We start from the raw sequence: 27,293 nt of genomic DNA, 5'->3' as shown, positions 1-27,293 counted from the left end.
GGCCTCCACCTGCGGACGGGCGCCGGGGGCTCGGGGCTGCGCTCGCTCGTCAGGCCTCGCCCTGCCTGTCACTTGCCCTTTCTTTGGGCTCCGGTTGCCCTGGGTCAGTGGGACTGTTTAGGGAGTCGAGGGGGAGGATGAGAGGGGGCGGCCACCCTGCCCACACCTCTCCCACGTAACAAACTTTACGCGACTTCTCTCGGACGAGGAATTGACTCCGTGGTCTTGAACCCCAACAGTTGGCTTAGCCCCACCGCGACCCTCGGATCCGACTGGTGCTTCCTCGACCCTCATATAGACGATGTGTTGCTTCCGTTCTGGAGCTCTGGGTTTGGGATTTGTAATCGACACAAGCTGTCATTCTGGGCAGAGCAGGGCCCATCCAGGCTAAGATGTGGACAGTGGCTCGGTGGATTTGCTTAACACCTGAGGTGCTCCCTGATCTGTTTGTTTAGAAACGGAGACTTCTGATGTGTTTGTAACTACTCCACCTCCCTTTCTAAAAACTTGGAAGTGGTGACCTCTGTCACAGTGTTTCTGACTTTCCCGTGTTTGTTGAGGGGGGTTTTATGACTTTTGAGAAAGGCTTGGTCCTTATAAAATAAATAGCAAGTGTTATTCGTCTTTTCATGTAGATACGAAAATTCATATGCTTTTGAATTGACTTTCCAACTAGCTGGTTTGTACTCTGGTTTTCTTTTTTTAATGTTTTGATTTGCTTACATCAGAAAGCTCCTATTTGGGGAGTGTTAATTTTTTAAATGCTTATTTCTAGGAGTTGATAAACAGCTTCGAAATTTTAATCAGCTTCAATTAACAAGACAGCTGTTCTGTAGCTTTAAATTTGGGGGAATAAGGCAGAGTATAAATGTCACTTTTTCCAACAGAAAATTTCCCAGATGGTTATTTGAATTCCCAAATTATCTGCCCTAGTTGTAAATCAATGCCATAACGTCATCCTGCTTCTAAAGTAAGAGGCCTGAACCAAATTTCTGTTCACGATGTGGTTTGAGATAGATTTCAGAAGCAACTAACATATGCTAATTATGGCCACCATCAAGTTATGAGGTCCATTCCTCTCCCGTTGCAGTGATACTTTGTGTTTATGACCAAATCTTTAGACACTGTTCAGTACATAACTCTTGAAGCACTTCGAACAGTTGTTTGAGCAAAAGAAATGTGAAACGAAGTTGTTGGGCAACATGCCTGACCAAATGGGGACTACCTGCAGCAGAATTCCTCTGAAGAGTTTTTAAAAACTCAGCTTTACGTCTGGAGTAGGTCAGGGATCTTGTACAGAACAAGTTCTGTAAGTAGTTCTTCATAATAAAATTTGAGAACTACGGTAACTTAACATGATATGTATTCCATCAGCATTCAATTTGCGGAGTTTAAGGAAAAGTATTCAGACGTCTTCTTTTGACTATTTCATAAACTTAGTACTCAGTGTAAGGAGTTGATTCTTGAAGATCTACAGGTAGGTTTGTCAGGATGTGAAAGTACAAAGCTATGAATACCGAAGTGTTAAATCTTGTTGGTGTGTTGTTGTAAGAGGAGGACTACATTCAGAAATTACCTGCTCTGGTTTCCGTCATAGTAAAAGGTTTGCCAAAACATTGCCCTGGTAAATGTGAAAACTTAGCCAAAATTAAAAGAAGATAGACACACATGCTGAAAGGTGATAGAGGCCAGTTGGTCTTCCCTGTCTTGCAAGTCACATAAGTGGATTCAATCTACCCCAAATGGAAAATACATGGAGGAAAAAATTGTGTTTGTGCTGGATATGTATAGACTTTTTTCTTGTTATTTCCTAAGTAACACAACAGCTACTTACATTGTATTAGGTGTCATAAGTAATTAGATTATATGTAAACTACTGTATCTTACAGAAGAGACTTTGGCATCAGATTTTGATATCCTGGGATTAGAGGCTGGCAAGTCCTAAAACCAGTCCTCTGACAACTGTGCCATCATCACCTGAAATTCATACATTGTAAAACACACATGGTAAAGTTTTAAAAATTAAGTGCTTAGATTTTTCAGTTGGGCTTCTCATTCAGTAGAGTGCTCATTTATACGGGATTACAGCCTCATTTGAAAAATTTAAAGCACTGCTCCTGTATAAGTTTTTGGTGGTAAGTTATGTGTCAGTGTTGGTGGTTACCCAGGGCAAGATGCATTTATAACCAGGTGGAATTTGTTTGGCCAAAAAAGAAGATACTGATGCTATCGCTGTTAATAGCTATTATCTAGTACCCTGTTTTAGAAACTTGTAAAAAATAGAGTTCCATTAGAAATGTTTTCTTTTCCCTGTGAATAAACTTTTAAGGAGATTAAAAAGATATTGCTCTTTCATTTTCTTAATAGTGAAAAGGCAGTCATTTTTCTCACTTAAAAATATGTGTTTTCTTGGAGCTGAGGGCATAACTCAGTAATAGAGCATGTGCAGGAACCGTGGGTTCAAAGCCCCACACCAAAAGGAAAATAATAATAAATACTTTATTTTGGAGAGAAAAAAGCCAATGATTTACTTTTTTCCTTTGTTTGAAATGGTATTTTTAATAAGACCCCCTGCCACATATTTCAAGTAATGGTTATACTAGTAACATAAATTCAGAGAGTAGTTTTTAGACTGCAGAAGATGTATAACTTCACAGTTTTTTTAGGTGTTCATTTCATAGTGTGAACCAACAGGATAAATGGGATTATTCCCTCATGATAGACTGAGAAAATAAAGGCTGAGCAAGCTTTCAGTATTGAACCACGAGTGTTCAGTTTAATCTGTGGGGAAGCCAAGTCTCAAACTCAGCTCCCCAAACCTCAGATTTGGAATAACTCAGAATCAGTACTCTCATAAGATCTGCATATATCCTAAACGAAGGGGAAATGCAGAAGGCAGGATATCTAGTCCTTTTACACCAAACTCTTATCCACACCCTTGTTAAGTTTATTGGTTTCACCAAACTCTTTAGACTTTGCATGTTTGAAAGTGGATCAGTCTGTCTAATTTACCTGACCTAATTTACATTTAAAATGAATCTGTCATAACACTTTGTCCTTGAAAAAAGATTCCTGGTACTTTGCAGTTTTATCAGCTGATATACAAATGAAAATTTATCTTTTTCAAGGGAAAGTGAGCAATTAATAAAGTAGTGTGGATAATTATATTTTAGGTGTGATATCGATGACTATGAAATCTGTAACAGTTGAATCCCTTTATGTTCTTGTTGCTTGATGTTTGTTGAAAGCAGAACACTTACTATTTACTTTTTCTTTATGCATAACTCCATTGTCTCTTATCTTTACCAAAAGACAGCATGTCAGAGGTGCATTGGTCATAAGCAACCTTTTAACAAGTGTTGTGTGAATGTGGATATCAGTCTGAAAAAGAAAGCAGCTTATGCTTTAAGACTACCATCTGGAGTAGGTTTTCCCAATTTAGTAACTGAAAAAGAATGCTTGTTTACCAGTAATCTTAGTATATATTCCTAGTTTGTTAGAGAGAGAAGCATGATGCAATTCACATGAAATAATCCTGATGAAAGTCATGTTTCTTGGAGTTCAAAAATATAGTTTGCTTCTCCTATGCCTTACAGCTTGTAGTGTTTCAAACATATATGTCTTTATATTTATTTATATGTTATCTGTATTATTTTTCTGTTAGCTTACAGGTGGCAAAGTACTAGATTTAGTGATTAGTGACTAGAGTCTCAGCTGCTCCAAAGTTCAGTGTTTGGGAATATATCCTATAAATCTGCACACTTAAAAGTCTGCTCTTAATGTATTAACTAGCTTGACTGTATGCATTCAGCTTTGCTACATGATAAGAGATGAGTATTTCCCTTTGTCCAAAATTTACTGAAAGTGGAACTTGAACCATCTGTTAGAACTTGGGTTTTGGGTGATACTTGTAATGAAGTTACTGGGGAAGAGGAATCTTAACTGACAACACTGCCTAAGTGTTAAGGGTACTATGGGGCCAATACATGAAATACCCTTCTGCCAAAAATGAAAACATACTTTGAAAGTAGTCTAATAGTAAGTGAATGTAAGTAGTAGCTTTAATTTAAATGTTCTTTAAATTGTCCCCCCCCCTCGTATGGCAAAACTAGACTGGTAGACTGATTTTCTCAGATACTTAAAACGAGTTTTGTGAAATAAGAGTTGTATATTTTGGGCATAAGTTTATTGTACTTCTTAGTTTAATACTTTGATAACAAATTGCAAAACATGTTTCTATTGTAAAGTTACAAGTTCCAAAAAATATTTAGGATATAACCATATCCATATGAAGTAAGACAATGCCACATTTACCAGTAAAAATCAAAAGGTCTTACAGCATTTTATCTACTGGTTAATTTCTCATATAGCTGCAGGAAGAACTGAAACTTGCTCCTATATAAACTCAGATAATTTTAAGAGCAAGAAGGAAGCCTAGAGATAATCTCACAATTTGTTTTGTGTGTGTGTGTGTGTGTGTGTGTGTGTGTGTGTGTTTTAACTGGCAATGAATACAAAGATCAAACATTGTGACTGGACATTTGAGTTGGTGCATGTGTTTATATAAGAACAGGAAAAAGAGTAACAAGCAGCCAGTAGAGCAGTAATAGCCGAAAAATATGGAAAAAAATAAAATAGAAGTAATATTATGTAATCCAACAAAACCAAAGCAACCTGTATGAATTGGGAAGAAAGATATAATTAGTGGCTGGATTCATCATTTAACATGAACTGTTGATATCTTAATAAATAGCTTCCGTGTGATTGAGTACAGGACAGTGTGATGCTACTTTTTACCTATATCTGGTTATCTCTTTAGTAAAGTAGAACACAAGTCCTAAGTATATTTGTCTGGTAACTCTACTGACAAATAGTAATTATTACATTATTTATATTAACAGCATTATTAAATAGTAAAATGCTAATTAGCAATAAGGTAAGCTAATTTAACTCCAGATCCTGAACAAAGGAACAGAATAGGTAGAAGCAAGAATATGAAATTAGAGGTATATTTTTACAAACTTAGTAACTCATTGTCAGTAATAGACTAAATACAGAAAAATTGGGTGGAATCTCAAGTGTCTTGGGTGGGGAGCAAGGGTAATTGATCTTCCTACCTTGAGAAAATTTATCACCTGAACCCATTTCTTTTTACTTAATCTTTAATCCTTTTTTTTTTTTTTTCTTTTTCTATTCAGTACTGGGGATTGAACTCAGGACCTTGCACTTGCAAGGCAGGCGTGGTGCCACTGAGCTACATCCCCAACCCCCTCTTTTTGCTTAATCTTTTAATGAACCTTTGCTCAATAAAACCAATTTTTTTTTGTTTTGTTTTGTACCAGGGATCAAACTAGGGTCCTTGCGCTTGTGAGGCAGGTGCCTGAACCACTGAGCTGAATCCCCGGCCCCTATAACCAATTTTTAAATGATTATAGGCATAGTGTCTTATTTGTTGTTGTGCCTATCAGATGCTTTCTTTTAGTAATGTTTGTAATTTCCCAACAAAAAGATGACTAAATTACCTTAAAATTTCTTTGCAGATGAAGACGGCAACCAGGATGAATCTTTAGATTCTAAGGTATGTCCTAAAATTTGCGGTAGCTGGTATTTGCTGCCCCATTTAAAAGCAAAGAGTTATGTACCTTAGAAAGAATGTGAAGTCTGTATCTTTTGAGTGACAGAATTGAATTAAAAAAGAAACAAAGACAAGTGGTTATCAATATTCTAATTCTTCTGGGATAAAAAATAAATAACAAGTCACTGACCTATGAGAGAGAATAGCAGATGTTTCCATTAAATATATTGGCTGATTCAGTGAAGGCCTGAGTTCAATCTCCAACTTTTGTTTTGTTTTGTTTTGTTTTTTTGGTACCGGGGATCGAACTAGGGTCCTTGCGCTTGCGAGGCAGGCCACCGAACCGCTGAGCTAAATCTCTGGCCCATCTATCTCCAACTTTTGAAGACTCTGCCATTTGCTTCTATTTACATAAATTTTCAGAAAGAATTCTAAGGAGATACTGCACCTGTTGGTTGAATAAATAAATAAGACTGGTTCTTACATATGCCAGGAGAATGCTTAGTTAGGCGCTATAATCTCTGGATTAGTGAGAATATAGGTAAAGACAGGAAGTTATAATAACAGAGTTATCATAGGGGATTGGATTATGGAGAGGGAGAACATAACCCCGACACTAGGAATTAAGGAGGACTTCCCAGTTGAAATTCAAAGAGAGTTCAACAGGCGATAAAGACATGCGGTTTACACAAGCTAAACCCTGTAGAGGTGAGGGAGGACCACACTTCAAGGAGCTGAAGGAGACAGTTGGGTTAGTAAAAAAGAATGGTCAAATTGGGTTGGAGGCAATCTTGGTACTCTTCCTAACTAAAAATTCTTTATATTCTCAGACTTCTTTGCCATCAGATGAGTCAGTAAAGGATCACACTACCACAGGAAGAGTAGTTGCTGGTCAGGTATTTGTTGACTCAGAAGAATCAGAATTGGAATCCCCCATTCAAGAAGAGGAAGACAACCGCAAGAGCCAGGAAGGGAAAAGTGCCACCGAAGAAATCAGCTTTCTAGAATCTCCACATCCAGAAAAGGGATATGAAGAACCAAAGAAAGTACGGAAACCAGGTAGTCTGGACCTTTTCTTTTGCCTGATGTGGGAAAGAGAATGTTATTAAAACTAGTGAGTGTAGAAGAAAACTGTTGAAGGTGTTGAAAAAGACTGATTTCACAGATTATTAACTGCATGTAATTGTATAGAACATACTTTTATGGGGTTTTCTGTATTTCAATATTTGCCTGTCAGATTTGACCCACATAGCCGAATTAGGTAGATGAAATTGTACGTAGGCTATATTAATAGCCTGACATTTCTTTGGATACTGGTATGTCAATTTCTAAGAAGTTTTTAAAATAATATGTCAGTATAGTATGCAAAAATAGAAGCACAGAAAGAATTGTCTACCATACTGCTTTGGACATTTTCAGAATTATGTTAGGATTTTTATTCCAGGAACCTTTTTAATCATCACTGTAATTTGATGTAGTTGTTTTTCAGCCTCTCCATTTGAAACTTACATAAACATACAAACTTTAATCCTCTTTTGACTCTCACCTTCCTTTTACTTCTTTTACATTTAAAAGTTGGTCTAGGGCCGAGGATTTAGCTCAGCGGTTTGGTGGCCTGCCTTGCAAGCGCAAGGACCCGAGTTCAATTCCCGGTACCAAAAAAGAAAAAGTTGGTCTTTTGGTCTTTCTCATAACAGTGTAGCAAAAGGCTGTCCTTTTAAAAATGTATTAATGTGTCTATTTTGTGTTTTGCTTCCACCCTCCTGTCATTCAGTTTGTTAATTTGGAGATCACCACCATCACCACTTATTATTTCATTATTAACAACACAGAAATTGATCCAGACTTGAATGTTTACATCTTCAAAATTTTTACAGGAAACAATACCATACTTGTGCATAGAAAAACCATCTTTAAAAAACTAAAAGTAACTTAATCCCATCAACTAAAAATAATAACTATTAACATCATGAAGATTACTCTTACAGGCTTTTTTCTAGGTACATGAATAGTTTTAAGAAAACTAAGTTGGGGCTGGGCACCCACATACACCTGTAGTCCCAGAACTCCATGGGGCTGAGGAAAGAGGATTGTACATTCAAGCTCAGCCTGGGCAATTTAGTGACTTAGTGAGACCCTGACTCAAAATTTAAAATATAAACCTATGTGGGAATGTAGTTCAGTGCACAGGCCCTACATCAATTCTTAGTACCATTAACAAAAAGAAAAAGAAAAACTAAATTGCGCCAAAACATATATATTTTGCTTGTTGCATTTTGCAGTTAACAGTTTACTATTAACATGTTCCTATGTTATTTTTCTTATACAGTTTAATAGCTGTTTATTGGCTGTAAAAAGTTGTGTAAATTTGCCATAACTTAGACATGGACTGCTTATAGTGTTTTCCTGGGAAATCATTTTGAGTGTATCTCTGTGTACATCTTTGATAATTTTCTTAGAATTCTTAAATTTTCTGGACTGAATGTGAGTTTTTAAAAAACATTTGATACTATTACTTCATTCTATAGAAAAATAATTCTTTTTACTTTCTTTGAGACTCTCTTCCTATTCCTTGGTCCAGTGTATATTAACTACCTTAAAATCTTTCCAAGTCTTTTAGTTTAATCCATTCCTTTTTATTTTTTATGGGGATTTTTAAATACTCATAAAAATAGAAGATGTCTGTCACCCAACTTGTACAAGCTGTCAGCATCCTACTGTTTTTGTTTCATCTTTACCACCCCACACAATTTTACCTTTTTTTCCTTTCCTAGAGTATTTTATTTAAAGCATATTTTCTACATATTCTTTGACAAGAGTTTTTTCAACAAAATCGTAAAATTAGCTTTTATTCTTTTATCACTTAATACCCAGGCTGTCTGGTTTTCTCACTTGTTCCAGGTACTTTTTATAATGACTTGTTTAATTCCATATCCAAACTAAGATCTGCAGTTTCCTTAACCTTAACAGTTCTCCTGCCCTTTTAAGTGTTATTTTATGTGTTACAGAAATATGACTTTTGGGCCGGGGATTTAGCCTGTCCTGAATTCGATCCCCAGCATCAAAAAGAAAAAAAAATAATGACTTTTCTGCTGTACATTTTCCCATGTTTTGAGTCTAGTTATAGTGTTATTTAGCTTACTCCACTATTTGCTGTGTCTTCTGTAAAGTGGGAAGTTAACTTGAAAAGCGTGAGTAGATTTGATTCTACGTTTTTATAGAGAATTATTTCCTAGGTGGTGGTGTACACTTACTGCGTTACATTCGGATGCATATAGTACCTGACTTTCCCATCTCTAATTTGACATTAAAATTTTTTTCAGTGAAATCAGATGGTGTCAGGCTGATCAGCCATTCGGGAGCTGCTCATTGACCTATTTATATTTATCCCTTAGACCCTTTCTCTCTTTTTAGTTTGCAAAGTGGTGACTTTGCAACTCTACAATTCCTCCTGTATGTGTTACTTGGGGATCTTTTCTAAAGATTTCAAGGGTAACTGAAGAACTTCCTGTACCTAAGAGTTTCTGTTCAGGCTCCCCAATTTTACTCTTTTTCCTTCTTTTCAGCTCTCTAACAGAGGCCTGATTCATCCTCCTTTCTGCTCAGGAGCCTCCTGTGGCTTCCTGTCATACCCAGAATCTCACCCTTACTGACAAGGCCTTGTGTGATCAGGCTGTCTCTTTCTCAGCCTTCATCTTCTGCCACTCTGCTCACATAACTTCATCCGTATTTGCCTTCTTACTTTTTCTTGAATATTTTATACTTATTCCTATTTGTGTTAGGGATACCCAAGACCACAGCCTCAATTTCAGTCATTCACGGGAAGACTCAGAGTGCTTATCATGTGGTTTTATTCATAGCTATGATTTTTTTACAGTGGAAGACTACAAAGCAAAATGAGCAAAGGAAAGAGTACAAAGGGTGAAGTCTGAGGGAAAACAGATGCAGGATTACACGGGTCCTCTGCTGTCTCAGGGGAGGCACACAAGGACACATTTTATTTCCAAAAGCAACAGTTTGAACAACACACATCAGAATCTTCTCCAGGGAAGCTTGTTAGAGACCCTATACATGGGATTTTTAGTGAGGGCTGGTTCAGTTCGCACCTTCTGCCTGACACATACCCAAATTGCAGCCTCTCTGAAGGAAAGCAGGTGTTCAACATGAGCCAGTGGTTTGTACAGTTTGGATGAACCATTCTTATCAGGATGGTGGCAACTCAACAGAAATCTAATTTCACAGATGCCAGCAAAGGGCAGTCTTTGTAAGCAGGCCTTTTCAGGGACAGACATTTGGGCCTGCTGTGTTAACTCTTAGCCACATGTTCTGCCCACTTGTCACTGACAAAGACATCTTGACAGTAAAAGTATCCTCAGTAAGACCCAAAAAGTATTGAGGCCAACTGCTTTATTGGTTTCGGTAGGACACTTTAGGAATTGTGTACTTAAGACAGTGAAAGCAAATCCTTTTAATTATAATAGGTCTGTCTTAGAAAGTCAGGTGGCTTTCCCCATAAGTTTCTTGCCCAAGGTATCAATTCAGGCATAACATCACTGTGGCCAGTAATTTGAAGCTGACCAGCAAGCCATCCCAGACTGAGACAGTGTCAGGAGAAGCTCCATCCTAGAGACTACACGGTAATCCTAGAAACAAAGAGGACCTTGTGAGCAGCAGCTTGTTCTTTGCTTCCTACTACAGCCCAAGTAATTTAGTCCAGTCCTCGGCTTCAGGACTATCAGTCAATTCCAAGTGGTTTTGCTATCAGAGGCCTGGTTCATCTACCTCCTGAGCTTGAACATCGGTAGGTTTTCAGATGTAAAGTGCAGGGGCTGGGCCGCCTGGTGCTGGGGCATAGTCAGCCCTTTTCAGTGATCATATGCTCAGCAGTGTCATTCCCAGCAGCTTGCAAAGGCATACTCAGAGGTTTCGTTTAAGAAGAGGTAGAAGCTTCCAAAAACAGTTTTGAAAAACAAAGGTCACTCATGCCCTCTCTGCTCCCTCTTCCCCAGATGCAGAGGCTTCAATTTTTTTTCAGTTGTTACAGCGATCAGTGTTTTCATTCCAAAATTATAATTATACATTTTTTTAATCATCCTCTTATCTGGTGGGGCGGGGCAGGCATTGGCAAGAGAGGCAGACATCTTCACAGAAAGGCATTTTTGTACAACTTCACCAGAAAGACATCATGATCAGAAATGGATCAGAACAAAATTCCAAATTTTCAGAAACTTTCAATATAGAGTTTGCATATCCTCCCACCTGTTTTACCGTGATGATTTATCAAGTGAGCAGCCTAGAAAAGAGCAGTCCCTTTCTAAGGAAAGCCATACTTAGTCAGATCTCACTGGGGTGCGTTGGAGCCTGAGAAGCCAAGTTGGATTATCAGTCCATTCTTACAAACTGAAGCTGGTAGGGAAAGCAATACAGTGCTCACCTCCGAAGGGAGTCAGGTCGGTCTGTCCAGAGTAAGTAGAGGATCACAGTCCCTGAGATGTACCCTCTCCCAGCCTGCAGCTTCAGGCAGTACATAATCACAAGTACAGAATGCTGTTAGTCACTGTGTCAGAAATAGTCTGCCAGTCAGCAGCTGCAGTTCAGATGGGCCCCCAACAGAACAAGCCCTTTCCTGTGGACATTTGTAGGAGAGCCAGACAGGTAACCCGCAGTCTCGGTTTTCACTATGGAGGGCTCCAAGGAAAGGTGTCCCACATGTGCAAGGCTGCAGAGTTAGAGGTGTATTCCTTGAGCCACAGTGTTGTCAGCCCAGCATAGGTCACACTGAGCTGACAGCCTGTATGAGCAGTATTAGGTTTTAGCTCCGACTCAAGTCCAGGCAGTTAAGGTCTGTAAGTTCAGGATTCAAAAAAGCCAGAGACTTTCTTCATCGACCACAGAAGTGCAGTGGTACAAAGCCAAAAAGTCCAGGTAATAAGAAAGGCCTTTCTAATCTTTTCTTGTTGTACCAGTCTTAGAGTCCACTTTGACCCACTCAAAAATATGTCCATCAAGTTGGAAAATCATTGTCCTGTAAGACCTCAGCTTTCTCACGAATCATTAGCAAACCAAAAACCAGTTTGTTTGTTTGTTTGTGTTTGTTTGTTTGTTTTGGTACCGGGGATTGAACTCGGGTCCTTGCACTTGCAAGGCAGGCCAACGAACCACTGAGCTAAATCCCCGGCCCACCAAAAACCAGTTTGTTTGTTTGTTTTGGTACCGGGGATTGAACTCGGGTCCTTGCACTTGCAAGGCAGGCCAACGAACCACTGAGCTAAATCCCCGGCCCACCAAAAACCAGTTTTTAAAAAAATAAAAATCAAAAGCAAATCTCCACCTGTCGATCACCTCTTTTTCTTATTATCTCCCTTTTTCCAGAGGCTCCAATACAAGAAATTTTATATCTTCCATAGCAGAAACCATCACTACAGGGACTTTCTCTGTTTAAGTCCCTCCTGCATACTGGTAGTAAAAAGCAATGAAGTTGTGTCCCACTAACACATTTCTTTTTTTACAGCTTCCCTTGATTGTGATAATTCCCCTAGCACTTATAAAATCATAAGTATTTGACATTTGTATTAGTTTTTTTCAGATATCCAGATGTACTAGCCACAAAATACAGAATTTCCATTTTTTTCCCTCACTGCAGTAAGTAAACCCCAGCCGTAAATTCAGCATTTGCTATGTTAACATCAGGGCTGCCAGGGAAGATCCAGACTGGAATGCAGTGGAGAAGGGAGGCAGGGAGGCAACCGTAGCAACAGCAGCAGCTGCCAGGCTGAAAAAAGCCAGTGGAGTGTTACCTCCTCCCACTTTTTTTTTTTTTTAATAATGATCAGTTATTTAAATTTTTCCTCCAGCCTTGGGAACTGATTTAATTTTTCCTCCCAACTTGAAGGAGAGAGCAGTGCAAACTTAACATTTTTGGCACAGCCTGGGGAATTTTAGGACCCATTGGAGGAAAGAACAAAAACCAAGGACATCACCTACCACCTGGACTATGGTTTCCCATCACTTTAGCCAGTGTGGCCGAAAGCAACCATGGGATCCAGCAAGCCACCTGTTCTGGAATTGGATCTGTCATTTGTAAATTCTACTTTTACCATTCATAGCAGACAGCAGCCCAGCTGTTAGCTCATGGGTAACCCCATAACCACCAGGATACTAAAAATATCCATACCCCATCCATTACCCTTCTTACAAAACAGTGCTTTTACATATGTCTGTGAATGAGAGTCCTTGTAGCAAATCCCACTTCTGATGCCACCTGTATCAAGGGTACCAAGACCATCTGAAGAAGGTGTGATAATTTGCTAGAAGAAATTATAGGACATAGCTATAATTTATTGCAGTGAAAGTATACAATGCAAAATCAGCAAAGGGTAAAGTTCCTTAGGGCAGAGTCTGGAAGAAACAAAGCACATGCTTCCAAGCAAGGGTCCTCTCCCAGGGGAGTCATACAGAACATACTCTTCCCCCAGCTGCCACCTGAGAAACTCATTGGAGACCTAATCCCTGGTGTTTTAACTAGGGGCCAAGTCATGTAACCACTCTGCCTAGCTTGTACCAAAATTGTAGACTCCCAGAAGGAAAGCAAGTATTGAGCATAAACTACTTGTTTTTCTGAATAGTTTAGGGAGAGCCAGCTTATAAGACCTTTCAAAGGATAGCAAGTTAACTTTTCTATAGGTCATCTCAGTTAACGCTTGTTAAAAGTGAATGACTGAATGGCCTTCAGAATGATTTACATTCTTATGTTCCTTGTTACATAATACTTGTAGTCATTTTAAAAACACGTTTGGCTGCAAATAACAAAGTCCACCAAGCAGAGGCAGAAACCAAAGTTTATTTGGCTGGCATAACTAGAGCTCTGTGGATATGCAGTTCAAGCCTTGTCTTCAGAAGCTTTAGCTTTCTTTCTACTCTGTTTAGCCTCCTTAGTAGAGTAGCCTCATGCTAATGTTTGTCCCACAAAGCTCGAGGTGGCTGTACTAATCAGGAGTGCCTACCTAAGCGTAGAAGCTGCCCAGAAGAACTCTCCCATTCTGCCACCTCAGTCTGTAGGAGAATGTCAGGTGCATAAAGGGAAAATGGCATATTGCAAAATAATTCATTTAATATGATCCCATGTCACTCAGAGCTGTCTTGAGAAGCAGAACCAGAGTCTTATTTTCTGTTTAGGCCTTTAAATGATTAGACAAGTTCCACCCAGATTATGAATTATTTGCTTTACTTGAAGTTCAAATATTTAAATGTTAATATCATCTAAAAATCACCTTCTAGAAACATCTAGAATAATGACTGACCAAATATCTGGGTACCTTCGCCCAGCCAGATTGATGCACAGAATTAATCATATAGATCCTTGGAAGGTGGGGCTCATGTTTGCAAATGAAATGAAAAAGGTCCAGACCTTTTTGCTAACAAGTATAACCTCTGGAGAAAAAGAGTTTGAAGTGCTGGATTATGATGACTGATTTTTCTTTAATTTTCTGTGTTTTTCTAATGTTTGGAGTATTTCCTACAATTGTCCTTACAGTTTTAAAAATAAGAAGAAGAAAAACTATTTTTCCCCATTGCCCTCCCCTCCGCCAAGATACATCCTATAAAGGTACAAGTTCCCAATGATAAATGTAAATATATTGTATACCTAAAATGTACCAATAAAAGAATTTAAGGAAAAAAGTTTAAATAGAATAATCAGCATCTTCATATATTTTAAAAATAACACAAGAGGAATTGAGTTTAAACTTACTAATCAAGTCCAAAACAAGCAAGTTGGTTGAGTAATAGCGTGGTGTTCCTCCTTGGCTCTTGATCCTCTGGGTGACAGGGAAAGGGAGACCCCCACCCAGTGGGCAGAATAAACAAGGTGAGATGGAAAGGAAGCATAGGCAGTGGCTCTGACGTGAGTGGAAAGGTGGTTTGGGGTTTTGTTTGTTGTTGTTGGTATTGCTGTTTGTTTGGTTTTACAAAAAATTCTTTGTGCAGGGAGAGTTCTTTAGGACACCATCCCTGTGGAGAACTCCTCATGCCTACACCTACTGTGGCCTCTGAAGTACAAAAGAGCTTCCCTTAAAGCCATCATTTTCAGCAGCTCACTGCTAGTAGAGAGCAGTTTTCCTAGACACATTACACTCTGTTTTTTGACAGTGCTTGACACCTGATTGCCACTTTGTATTGAGCATATGGACCAGTACTTTCTTTTGTTTCTACTTTTAAATGATTAGTTACTTTCTCATAGAGAATGTTGAGCTTTATATGAACTCTGATCTTACATTTTGTTCCTTCGTGTAATAGCTCTTCTTTTTTCCAATAAACATTTTAATCTATAAGCAAAATGCCTTTTGTTCACAGATGTAGTTTCTCAGCTGAATTTATCACTTCTCAAGTTTTTGTCAAAGCATTCTGCTTGTAGAAAATTATGTAACACTGGTTATCTTCCCCAAAAAATTACTGTGGCATGTTCTCAGACAATAAAGTTTTAACCATTTATATTTTCATTTATTTATTCTTTTTTCTGAATATGGACTTATTGACATTTTTTTTTTGAGGGCCATGCACTAAAGCTAGGAACAGACTTAAGAGTTTAAAATCTTGAAAAAGTCTTGGTTTTCTCAATTCTTAAATACTAGGGTTAAAGTTGGACATGATGGCATGTGCCTGTAATCCCAGGACCCAGGAGGCTGAGGCAGGAGGATCACTGCAAATTTGAGGCCAGCCTTGGCTACATAGTGAGTTCAAGGCCAACCTGAACTCCATAGTGAGACCTTGTGTCCAAAAAAGAAAAAATAAATTAAATACTCGGGTTAGGACAAGTGATTGTTGAAGCCAGGTGCAGCATTGAATTATTGAATTCTTTTTTTTTTTTTGCACAGATACTGATAGTCATAATCTATTTTTGTTTTTTATTATGTACATGTTTTTAAATACCTATACAGGGTGGAATGGTTGAATGTAGCTTGTTAACAAGCACTACTTCACCCAGTTATTCTTACAGCACACAAAATCCACTCTGTTTACTTTTTTCAGGATAACAGTGTACCCATCATCACTGATGACATTATTATCATCTTGCTGTAAAATAAACCTCTTAAAGTGTGTTCCTCCTAACAATAAGTATGTATCCATCCTCTGACCAACGTCTGTCCACCCCAGCCTGTGGTCACCACTCTTCATTCTACTCTCTCATTTTATGAGGTCAGCTTTTTAAAATTCCATGTATGAGTGAAATCATACTACACCATTTACTTTAAATTAAAGCTGGTTTTGTTTAAATCACTTATACTAATACTTTGTTTTGAATACTTTGGTGACAACTGCTTAGAGTTTTTATCTTGGGGCTTAATATAATCAGTAAGCACTGTTATAATTTTCTTGAAATTGGTAGCTTTTTAATGTGAAATAATTGCGTTCCAACTCTATTTGCCTACAAATATATTTGATTGAAATACTACTTGCTGCTCTGTGGGAAGTACAAGATTGCTTCAGATGAGCAGCATTAAGTACTTAATTTTCTATTTAACAGAACATTCATCTAAACTTATACATGCAATATCAGTCTTTAATGGCATTGTGAGAGCTCTTAAAGTAGGAAATTTGCAAACCCAAATTCTATGCATTTGTTTGTACAGATCAGTAAGTTAACTCTTTGGGATTTTGATTTGATAATGAAAAATGTTTTGTCAATGTATATCAATTGAGTATCAATAAATATCAATGTAACATCATTCTAGCTATATTCATAATTCTCTATTGGATTCTTTCCTTCAACATTTAATTACTTACATTATTATCTTGCTGTAAATTACTTATATGTAATTACTCTTTCTAGAGTGAGATGGAATCTCAGCATTGTTTTAATGTGCATCTCTTGAATGACCAGTGGTGTTGAACATTTTTCATATATTTTCCATTTCTAATTTTTTTTTCTGGTGCCTGGGATCAAACTCAGGGCCTTGTGTTTGCCAGGCAGGCATGGCACCACTGAGCTACATCCCTAGCAGCCATTTCTAATTCTTTATCTGAGAAGTGTCTATTCATTTCAGATGCCCATTTTTGCACTGGATCTTTAAATTTGAGGGTCTGATTATTTTGAATTCTTTGTAGTCTAGATGATTGTCCTTTATCTAAATAGCTGGTAAAAATTTTTTTCCTGATCTGTGGGTTGTCTCTTCACTCTGTTGGTTTCTCTTGCTGTGCAAAAGCTTTTTAATAAGATGAGGTCCAGTTGTTGATTCTTTGTAGTATTTCCCTTGTGGTCTGGGTTTTGTTCGTGAAATCTTTGCCTACTCTTATGTCCTCAGGCATTCTACCTGTTCTCTTTTCCAGCAGATTTAGTGTTTTTGTTTTAATATTTAGATCTTTGATCCATTTTGATTTTAGATTAGTATGTGGTGAAAGATATGGGTCTAGTTTGAATCTTAGGCATATGGAAAGCCAGTTTTTCCAGAACCATTTATTAAAGAAGCTATCTTTCTTCCAGTGAAGGTGTTTGGCTCCTTTGTCAAAGATAAGGTGGTTGTGTGTTTCTGGAGTTGTTTCTGCATCCTCTAGTCTGTTCCATTGATCCTTGGGTCTGTTCTTTTGCCAGTACTATGCTGTTTTTTGTTTGTTTATTTTTGTTTTTTGTTTTGGTACCAGGGAATGAACTCAAGACTTTCTGCTGATGAGGCCGGCAGCAGAACCACCAGCCTTTAACCGTGCTGTTTATATCACCATAGTTTTGTAGTATAATTTAAAGGCAGGGGGTCGAGGATTTCGCTTAGTGGTTCTGCCACTACCTGCCTCACCAGCACAAGGTCCTGAGTTCAATCCCTGGTACCAATAAAATAAAGTCAGGGATTATAATACCCCCTGCTTTGTAAATGAATTTTAGGATTGTTTTTTCTAATTCTGTGAGATATTCTGTTGGGATTTTGATTGAAATTGCATTGAATCTCTATAACAATTTTGGAAGTATGGCCATTTTTAATATGTTGGTTCTAACTATCCAAGAACAAAGGATATCTTTCCATTTTCTGATATCCTCTTCAGTCTCCTTTTTCTAAGTACTGTAGTTTCATTGTAGAGGTCTTTTACTTCCTTTGTTGGATTGATTCCTAGATATTTCATTGTGGGGGATGCTATTGTGAAAGGGAGTGTTTGTCTAATTTCCAAAGATTTCTTTTATCACTAAAAAATTTAGTACTCTTAAACTGTCACATGCTACTTTAAGTGAAATTCAGGTTTAAGAGTTGAAATTCTATTCTTTCCAAAGCTGATTTGGATGTAACAGCCATGCTTAGGTATTCCCTTTTCAAAATCTGTGGTACTCTTCGGAGTCTACTACTAATCAATACTTTGTCTATACATTTCATGAAAGATAATTTCTTTAAAACATGGGTATATTGGGCCTGGGGTTTGGCTCTGTGGTTCTGCTGCCTACCTCATAAGTGCAAGGTCCCGAGTTCGATCTCCAGTACCCCCCCCAAAAAAAAACAAGAAAAAAGTGGGTATATTAAAGGGTAAGAAATAATTTACCTCTGGTTGTGATTACCAGGGTGATAAATGACATCTACCTGGTGGTAAGCCATTTGAAACTCATTTTGTCTTTCACAATTTACTGAAAACCTCTGTTTTTGTTTGTTTTTTTTTTAACACTGGAAAGAAGTGATATGTTCTAGCCTTTCAGAGTAGCCGTTAATAATAATAATACCCACTGTTATCTCTTGAACCTTTATTCCCTGAATCGACAGGCCCCATAAAAAAGTCTATTGGGAGCTAGAGTATGGTAAAAAAAACAAACAAAAAAATCACTTTAGTACTTGTATGATAAGTATTCTACTAAGATGCTATGGGATCACAGAGGACTTTGTGAGTCCTTAGCTCTGCCGAGGGGAGCATTTTGTCTGGATAACTTTTATCTTATTGAAGAAATTGCTTTACTACATTTGGTGGGGGAGGAGTTATGCTGAGATTGGAATTGATTCAGATGCATTTTGCCTTATTTTTTGCTTACTGGTTTCAGGAGTTTTAACATTCTAAGGTTATGTCTCAATAACTTCAAAAAGTCTAAGCCAGATAATAGATCTGAGTAGCCAGCTAATCATACATTCTAAATTAACTTAACCTTATGTCCTCCCTAATCAAAATAAGAACTAGCCCATTACAAAACATTACATCATGTATTTTTGCCTGTGGACTTTAACAGCTAAAATTGATTGCAGTGAGTCCCTGGATACCAGAAGTGTGGTTTATATTCAGATATTTATTTCTTGTCTTTCCAGCCTTGACCGCCATTGAAGGCACAGCACATGGGGAACCCTGCCACTTCCCTTTCCTCTTCCTGGAAAAGGAGTACTTTGGGTGCACCTCCGATGGGCGGGAAGATGGCAGACTGTGGTGTGCTACAACCTATGACTACAGAACTGATGAGAAGTGGGGCTTCTGTGAAAGTAAGCACTGTTCGGGAGAAGCATGTCCAAGTGGCTGATGGCCAAGGCACGCTTCTGGAGGCCTCTCTAGCCATCCTTTCCCATGTGGTCAGACGTGGCCCAGTTGATGATGTGGTTCTAGCCATATAGAATAGACTTAAGAGCTGGAAGGACGTGCTTTTATTTCAGGCTGCCAGACAGCTTATCACACTCACATCTGTCTTAAAAAGGTTTTGAACAGGAGATTCATAAACCCTTTAGGCAAGCTGCTAGATCAATTAATGTGACATTTTTTTAGCAATAAAAGAAACAGACTCTTACAGTGAAGGGTAATGGTAATTAAAAGAAAAATACCTTTCTAAAATACTTGGAGTGAGATGTGCTGCTCTAATGTAACATTTGACAAATGTATATTTAACTATGCTAAGTATAAATGTTGATATGAAGAGGCCGAATTCTACAGGCAGACTGTATTTCCAGGGCAACTTTGGATGTAAATAGACTGGCATAACAGAGAATGACAGATTTTTCTATATTACAAGAATTCATTTCTATAAATATTGGTCTTAATGAAATACATGAGTTTTGATGAGGTCTTATTATGGTAGCAAAATAATTTTGTAAAACCCTTAACAGGTCTTAATGATTTTCAGGGTCATATTAGTACGTATGAAAAATTAGTATGAGAAAATTAATGGACCTGAATACTAAGTCTGGATCTATAGTTAGTAAAAATAAAAATAAATTTTTTTGGTACCAGGGAATCAAACTCAGGCCTTTGCGCTTGCAAGGCAGTCAGCAGAACCACTGAGCCAAATCCCCAGCCTCCTCCCTTTTTTTTTTTTTTTGAGACAGGGTCTCACTGTGTAGTTCAGGTTGGCCTTGAACTTCCAGTGATCCTATTGCCTCAGCCTCCCAAGTTCTGGGATTACAGGCATGCACCACCGTACCCAGCTTTAGTTTTTATTATATAATCACTTTTTCCTTGTAAAATACACATTTCAAATAGAGCTAAAGTATTCTTTGATCATAACAGTACTTTTCTGGTCACTGTTTTCTAATATCTTCTGTTATTTTGACTAATCTTAATGTATAATCTCAAATTTTAGTTGAATTATATAAAAATGTAAACAAAAGAAAGTACCCTCCAAAAGCAATTGACAGTGTTTCCTCTAAAACAGAGTAGCTTCAATAGATTTTATGCTTTGAAAGTCTTACCTTGTATCAGTGAAGCCTGAACTTAAACCATTCTTAGAGTCATATTTAGAAATAATCATATATCATTTGTTGTATTTGTATGACTACCTAAAAGAAATAGTTTGATAAATAATCGATGTAGAATGACAATCCATATAAATCAGTGTGATGTTGTGTTTTTAGCTGAAGAACAGGCTGCTAAGAGACGGCATATGCAGGAAGCAGAAATGCTATATCAGACTGGAATGAAAATCCTCAATGGAAGCAATAAAAAAAGCCAAAAAAGAGAGTAGGTACCAATGTCAACTCCATTCTTGCCCTTAGGCCTTTACTAAGAAATAGCCAAATACTTTTTTAAAAATTGCTGCGAGAAACACAGATTTTTTTAAGTCCATTGCAAGAAAACTTAATATGATTTGTGTGCATTAGTGGTATTACTTTTAACAGGTTTTAACTTCTTAGGATAAAAGATTATAAATATTGTTCAAAATGATGAACAATGAGAAAAATGACTGAAATTGTCAATTTTGAAGAATGAAGAATGCATATACTATTCAGGATTTAACAAAAGGAATTATCATTAAATGTGTTTTTTTGGTTTTGCTTTCAAATTTTCAACTGGAACTTAAGAATTTTCACATGGAAAGAATGTAAACCAAGGGGCCAGGGATTTAGCTCAATGGTGCCGCTGCCTGCCTCGCAAGCACAAGGACCTGAGTTCAAATCCCTGGTACCAAAAAGAATAAGAATGGAAACCAGTAATTATATTCTCATGTTTCAGGTCTGCTTAATTTCAGCTAACTTTTGTTGCATTCTATGCAAAGAATTAAAAAGAAATTATAATAGTTAATTGGATTATTTACTGGACTTCATCATATTACAGGTCTCTTATTGCAAAGCTTGTTATTTAGGATTATTGTTAGTGTAATTAGACTATTCCAAGATGCTGGAATAACAGGGAGAACTGGCACCTTAGATTTCTACATATGTAAGTAAGATGAATTATGCAGAAAAAATAATATCAGGAAATTTCTTATTTAAAGTAAGGAAATTATACAGCATTTTGGTAGATCTTGAAAAAAACTTTTAATGGTACTTCCAAAACACTGCTAACTTGTTTTTCAATTGCTTGTATTTAAAGAGCATATCGATATCTTCAAAAGGCAGCCAGCATGAACCACACCAAGGCTCTGGAGAGAGTGTCCTATGCCCTTTTGTTTGGGGATCACCTGATACAGAATATCCAAGCAGCCAAAGAGATGTTTGAGAAGCTGACTGAGGACGGCTCCCCCAAAGGGCAGACTGTGAGTGTGCCTTCAGTGGAGAGCACTTGTTGATTTCAACAGCAGTTTCTCTGCGCCTTGATGTCTTTTAGTAATAACGTATCTTTAAATATTATTTTGGCAGGCCATTTTACCTTTCTCCTTTTTTTTTTTTTTCAGCTTTAATTGAGTTTTTTGGTACATTTTAGGGATACAGTACAGTTACATTCATTGTTGGGATCTTGTACCTCTACATGACAGGTCTTGGTTCTCATTTTTTCCCCTTGTCCCTGCCCTCCCTTCACCCCCTCCTCCCCTCCCCATCTACAAACACTTTATTTCCATCTTTTCATTATCTCACATTTTTTTCTTTTCCCTTATTACCCTTCCCCTACCCATCCCACCTTCCCTACACCTTTAGCCCCTTTCTTCCTATTTCACAATGTCAGTAATCATATTAGGATCTTATGTATTATTACAGTTTATTCACACCAGAGAAACTATTATGATGCTCTTTTTCCTCAGTCTGAATTTTATAGGTAATGAAGGCATTTTTTTCATTTGCATCTTGCCACAGTTACATTTGTTGTTTTTCTAAATTACATCTATAAAGAATAAAATACGCAGGTAATTCTTTTGTACCTGAAATTACTCACCATTGCATTTTTTTCAAAGTTCATATGTGGTAGCTTTTGTTCATATTACAGTTTCTTAAAATTTTTTGTTATGGAAGCAGTGTATGTCCCTGATTGGAAACTAGAAAAACAAACCAGCAAAACTAGAAAGCAGACATCACCTCTGCACTATCCATTTCTGAACAGTGATAATTGTAGTGCGTGCGTACCCTTAGACCTTTTTCTTTGTGAGTATTTACATATGAATTTTTGTTAAAATTAGATGCTACTGTTTACTGTTCCATAACTTGCTTTTTTTAATCAACAGCCTTAACCTGGCCATTCCAGCATATTTTTAGATCATATACCCATTCTGTATTCATGTTGTATTGAGCCAGAAATTTTTTTACTTTGTCTAAATAAGTACCCAATCCTGCACTACACTATATATTTAGTTGTAGTTTCCAACATAGTCCCATCCTTTTTTTTTTTTCCTTCTGTGTTAAAGATAAGGCAGGTTTCCTGCAGAATGTTCTACTTCTATTTATTTGCATCTTCATGCTGTCATTAGTTTATTTCTCTATCACCTGTATTTCCTATAAATGGTTGTCATAGCTAAAGCTTGATGAACTCAGTTAAAGTATTTTGGGCTGAACTACCTTATAGGGATGCTCTGTATTCACATGGCATCATATGTTTGCTCATTTTTTGCAGTACTTGGGATTGAACCAGCCTTTGCCCTGAGCTGTATACCCAGCCCTTCTTTTACTTTTTTTTTTTTTTTTTTTTTTGAGACAAGGTCTTGCTGATACATAGGCTGAGCTCAAACTTGCAAGCCTCCTTTCTAGTTCACGCCACATCTAGTTCCTGCTTGCCACACTCATTTTGAAATGGCAGCTCCTGACCATGGGCCACTTCTGGAACACAGATTTCCAAGCCATCATGAAGGGCAAAGAGGGAGCTAGAGGAATCTCTGGACTGTTTATAAAGTCCTGTAAAATGGAATACTACTCAGCCATAAAGAATGAGAAATTTGAGTCATTCATAGGAAAATGGACACATATTGAGGATATACTCCTAAGTGAAATAAATAAGTCACACATGTGTAAATACCGAATAGTTTCTCTGGTGTGAAAAACTATAATAGTACATAAGATCCTAATGATATAATTGACAATGTGAAATAGGAAGAAAAGGGCTAAAGGTGTAGGGGAAGTAGGAAGGGTAGGGAAAGGAAATAGGGAAAAGAAAAAAAACATGAGAAAATGGAAATAATGTATTTGTAAATAGGGAAGGGAGGAGGGGGTGAAGGGAGGGTAGGGATAAGGGAGAACCAAGACCTGTCATGTAAAGGTACAAGATCCCAATGATGAATGTAACTGTACTGTATACCTAAAATGTACAAATAAACTCAATGAGAAAAAAAAATAAATAAAGTCCAGGCCTGGAAATGGCTCACATCACTTCCGTGCACATCATGGGCACATAGTGCTCTTACCTAACTGCAGAGGCTGGGAAGTTTCAGGGAGCTAATGGATTCTCATGAGCACAAGCACTCCTTGCTTCACTTGCCTTTGTAGCTTTCGTCAAGAACCTTACCAGTGCATTGTTTGTTCACTGCTTTATTTTATTTTTTTGGTACTGGGGATCGAACTTAGGTCCTTGCGCTTGCAGGACAGGCGGCGGTACCCCTGAGCTAAATCCCTGGCTTCGCTGTTACATTTTAGAAAACAGTATGTGCTCTGATATTGCAAAGTAGCGTTTCACCTTTGACTGCTTGCTGCCTCTTTTTATTCCTTAAACAGTTTGTCCTGATAGTCTCTTGTTCTTTTTCAGAGTGTATTCCACTCTGTGTAAGTAGAGAAGTATGTCAGTGTAGCAATATGAAAGTTGTTTTGTCTTCATAATGGTTATTCGCAAAGATGAAACAGAAGTCACATTTAAGTATGTTTAGCTTTGTTTTTCTAGTTAATATTTTACTAGATTGTCTTTAATCTTCAAAATAAGCTTTATAATTTGTTTAAGGTTATATGTAGTTGTGTAATTTGTAAAACCCAGAATGCATTTCTGGGGCTCTTTAATTCCAAGTTGTACATAAATGCATTCAAATCTTTTACCACTTAAAGGATTTTATATATTTTCATAGTGCATAAGACTGTGTCTATCTTGGATAAACTTTTGCCAGGGGAAGAATTCTTACTCTTACCATTTTATTTCAGGCTCTTGGCTTTCTCTATGCCTCTGGACTTGGTGTTAATTCGAGTCAGGCAAAGGTAAGACTATTATAACTTTATTGTATGTTATAATTTGAATTGAATAAGTAGGTCCCTGTATTCAGTGAAACATCTTTTATTCTTTTACAGGCTCTTGTCTATTATACTTTTGGAGCTCTTGGAGGTAATCTAATAGCCCACATGGTTTTGGTAAGTATGACCTCAGTAGAAGACCAGTGATTTTAAATAGCAGAAAAATTTGTGATTGACACTGACTACAACTTTTCCATTGTTCTTGATTGATATCAGCTTAAGATCAAGTATTTTTGGCCAGGGATTTAGCTCAGTGGTTCGGTGGCCTGCTTTGCAAGCACAAGGATCTGAGTTCAATCCCCGGTACCAAAAAAAAAAAAAAAAAAAACCAAGAGCAAGTATTTTTTAGGTCAGATTATCATAGATTTTACATTTAAATTGATAGAGGACTTACTGTACAAAAATTATCCTGTAGAGGACATTTAAGTAAAGCTACCCTGTGAAGGACATCTCTATGTGTTACCTAATGGGTTGCTCACCTAAATAGTTTGGTGATAAATAGAAAATATTTCCACCAAATTGTTTTTATGGTAAAGCAATTAATCTACCTTGTACTTTATAAACTGACTTTAGGTTGGTCACATGACTTCTGATGTGTATTACTGTGTGTCAAGTGAATGTAGGTCTACTAGTAATGGGAATAATAGGCTGGGTAGAAATGTGACTGAAAGCAGAGAAATGATTTACAGGCTTGGTCATTGATAAGATATGAGACTTTAAAAAGAGGAAAATGTAGTTTAACTGAACAGATCCTAGCTCACTTTACCTTCATTGTATTAAAAAATATTTCGTATTTATCATCGCGACTCCAAAGATGAATAATATGTAGCACCCGCCCTCAACCAGGAAGGGAGACATAAAGAGACCATTATAGTACTGTAATTTGTCACAGAATTTGTGAGAATGTTATGGAACACTGGGATTGCCAAAGAATGGATTTAAAGAGATATTGCAGAGGGGTTCTTTTGAGGAATAAATAGTAGTAAATGAAAGAAGCAGAAAGGTGCCCAGGCTGCCGGAACAGTAACTCCAGAGGGACAGCAGCAAGACAGAACATGGTGTCTGCAAGAAAATATAAGCACTTCACTGTAAGTGAAGAGTACAACTCCCCGCATTCATGAGCAGCTGGGGACATGAGACTCAGTGAAAAGGCTATCAGTCATGCTGAGTAGTTTGAAAATGGTCCTGGTACAGCCTACACCACTGAAGAATCCAAAGCACATGGAAAACCAAAGTGTTGCTCTAACTTTCTGAGATATCTGTCACTGATTTTGATGTTTCCATTTATTTTTTTAATCTACAATAACATTCCTCAAACAGTAATTGAAAATTTCCTTTCAGGTGAATTTTCAAGAAATACGAAACATTTTATATGGCAAATGTGTATTAAATATTTTTGTACAACTCCCTTTCAGATTATATTTACTAATCTTCTTAAATAATGACTCCAGATTTGGAACATTTAATATTATGCATGGTGTCACACAGTACTGTCCTAAAGATTATTAGGGTCCAAAATCATTTAATTAACAATCTTCATACTTATTCTTTTTTATTTTTATTAGTATATATTTGGAATATATCGTGATTACATTCATCTCAGGAAATTGGTACACCCCTCATAGCTTGATCATTTTTCCTCTCCCTTCTGCCACCCTCTCTTCCCACTTAATTCTGAGTCATTTATTGCTAGTGTTACTTTGCCTGCTTCTAATAGTCTCACTTTTCTTATTTTGTTAATTTGTTATTTGCTAGTTTGAAAGATTAATGTATTTGCATTAAGATTGTATCTAAGGTGAGATTAAAATCAGCTCTAAGCACAACTCTCAGTAATTTTCTTGAGTAAAATGCACACTGTTCATAAAATTCATGGCACTTATTTTGATTTCTGTAGAGACTATTCATTTTCTAGTTCTTAGCTATAGTCTGTTGTCGTTGATAAATAAAATTACCTCAGAATTTAACACTCAGGGTAAATGAGGTGTACTTGAATCATAGGAAGCAAAATTACACCCTGAGTATGGTGAGCTTGATTTGTTCCAAGAACACCACCTCTGGCCTGTGAAACTGCCTTCCTCTCACCCAAAGGTGTCTTTCAGGGGTACCGGTACTGGGCTGGCATTGGAGTCCTCCAGAGCTGTGAATCTGCACTGACCCATTATCGTCTTGTTGCCAATCATGGTAGCTATTTTTTTCCTTTTCACCTTTCTGGGGTTATAAAGTAGGATTAATTTTAAATACATCTGTTTTTATTGTATTTGAAATGTGACTGCTTTCCTAAATAGATTCATCTTAATTAAGAAGTTTATTTGTTAAAAATTTTTTCTTTGCATTCTACTTCTTAAATATCTTGTGGGAAGGTCTAATTTTCTAATAGCTTCCTGTTTTATAATCTGTAGACTACTGTACAGACCGTTTCCTCTAACATCTTGTCTGCACATTCAGCAGCTAGAGTTATACTTCTCTGTGAGACAGCTCGTCTGACTTTCCTTTGCATCCCCATTTTGTTTCCTGTTCCAGTTGCCAGTGATATCTCGCTAACAGGCGGCTCAGTGGTACAGAGAATACGACTGCCTGATGAGGTGGAAAACCCGGGAATGAACAGCGGGATGCTAGAAGAAGATCTGATTCAGTATTACCAGTTCCTGGCTGAAAAGGGTGATGTACAAGCGCAAGTAGGTATTCAAACATCTGAGGGAATTTCTTACTGTGTTATATACTTTAACACAGGGGAAGGGAAGCATTCACTTCTGTAAGCAATGTTTATATGGCTCTGTGCAGTTATTAGCCACATATTAGGGTCACCTGTGGAGTGTTAAATAGCAAGAGTTCTGCATGCTCAAAAGAGTCCATGTGGGCTCATCTGGGATGGGGCCCAGGTATTGATAGTCCCTAAAAGCCTATTATGTGACTGCCCTGTACCACAACTG

At 37.4% G+C, this 27,293-nt stretch overlaps 1 protein-coding gene across 2 annotated transcripts in view; it reads left to right on the top strand.

Annotated features, from left to right (window-relative positions):
- Sel1l (SEL1L adaptor subunit of ERAD E3 ubiquitin ligase) overlaps positions 1-27,293 on the top strand; it is a 47,163-nt gene that overhangs the window by 300 nt on the left and 19,570 nt on the right. For both annotated transcript variants that reach the window (XM_010616249.3, XM_010616250.3), the window contains exons 2-10: positions 5,541-5,578; positions 6,406-6,634; positions 18,838-19,005; positions 20,365-20,470; positions 21,323-21,485; positions 24,277-24,330; positions 24,421-24,480; positions 26,463-26,544; positions 26,884-27,038. In XM_010616249.3, the coding sequence (XP_010614551.1) occupies positions 5,541-5,578; positions 6,406-6,634; positions 18,838-19,005; positions 20,365-20,470; positions 21,323-21,485; positions 24,277-24,330; positions 24,421-24,480; positions 26,463-26,544; positions 26,884-27,038 (1,055 nt within the window). The remainder of the gene's footprint in view (positions 1-5,540; positions 5,579-6,405; positions 6,635-18,837; positions 19,006-20,364; positions 20,471-21,322; positions 21,486-24,276; positions 24,331-24,420; positions 24,481-26,462; positions 26,545-26,883; positions 27,039-27,293) is intronic.

This window comes from Fukomys damarensis, unplaced genomic scaffold (assembly GCF_012274545.1).
Source record: "Fukomys damarensis isolate Sample0158 unplaced genomic scaffold, DMR_v1.0_HiC HiC_scaffold_21, whole genome shotgun sequence".
Lineage (NCBI taxonomy): Eukaryota > Metazoa > Chordata > Mammalia > Rodentia > Bathyergidae > Fukomys > Fukomys damarensis.
Note: the sequence above shows the minus strand (reverse complement) of the source record. Positions and strands in the feature narration are given on the sequence as shown.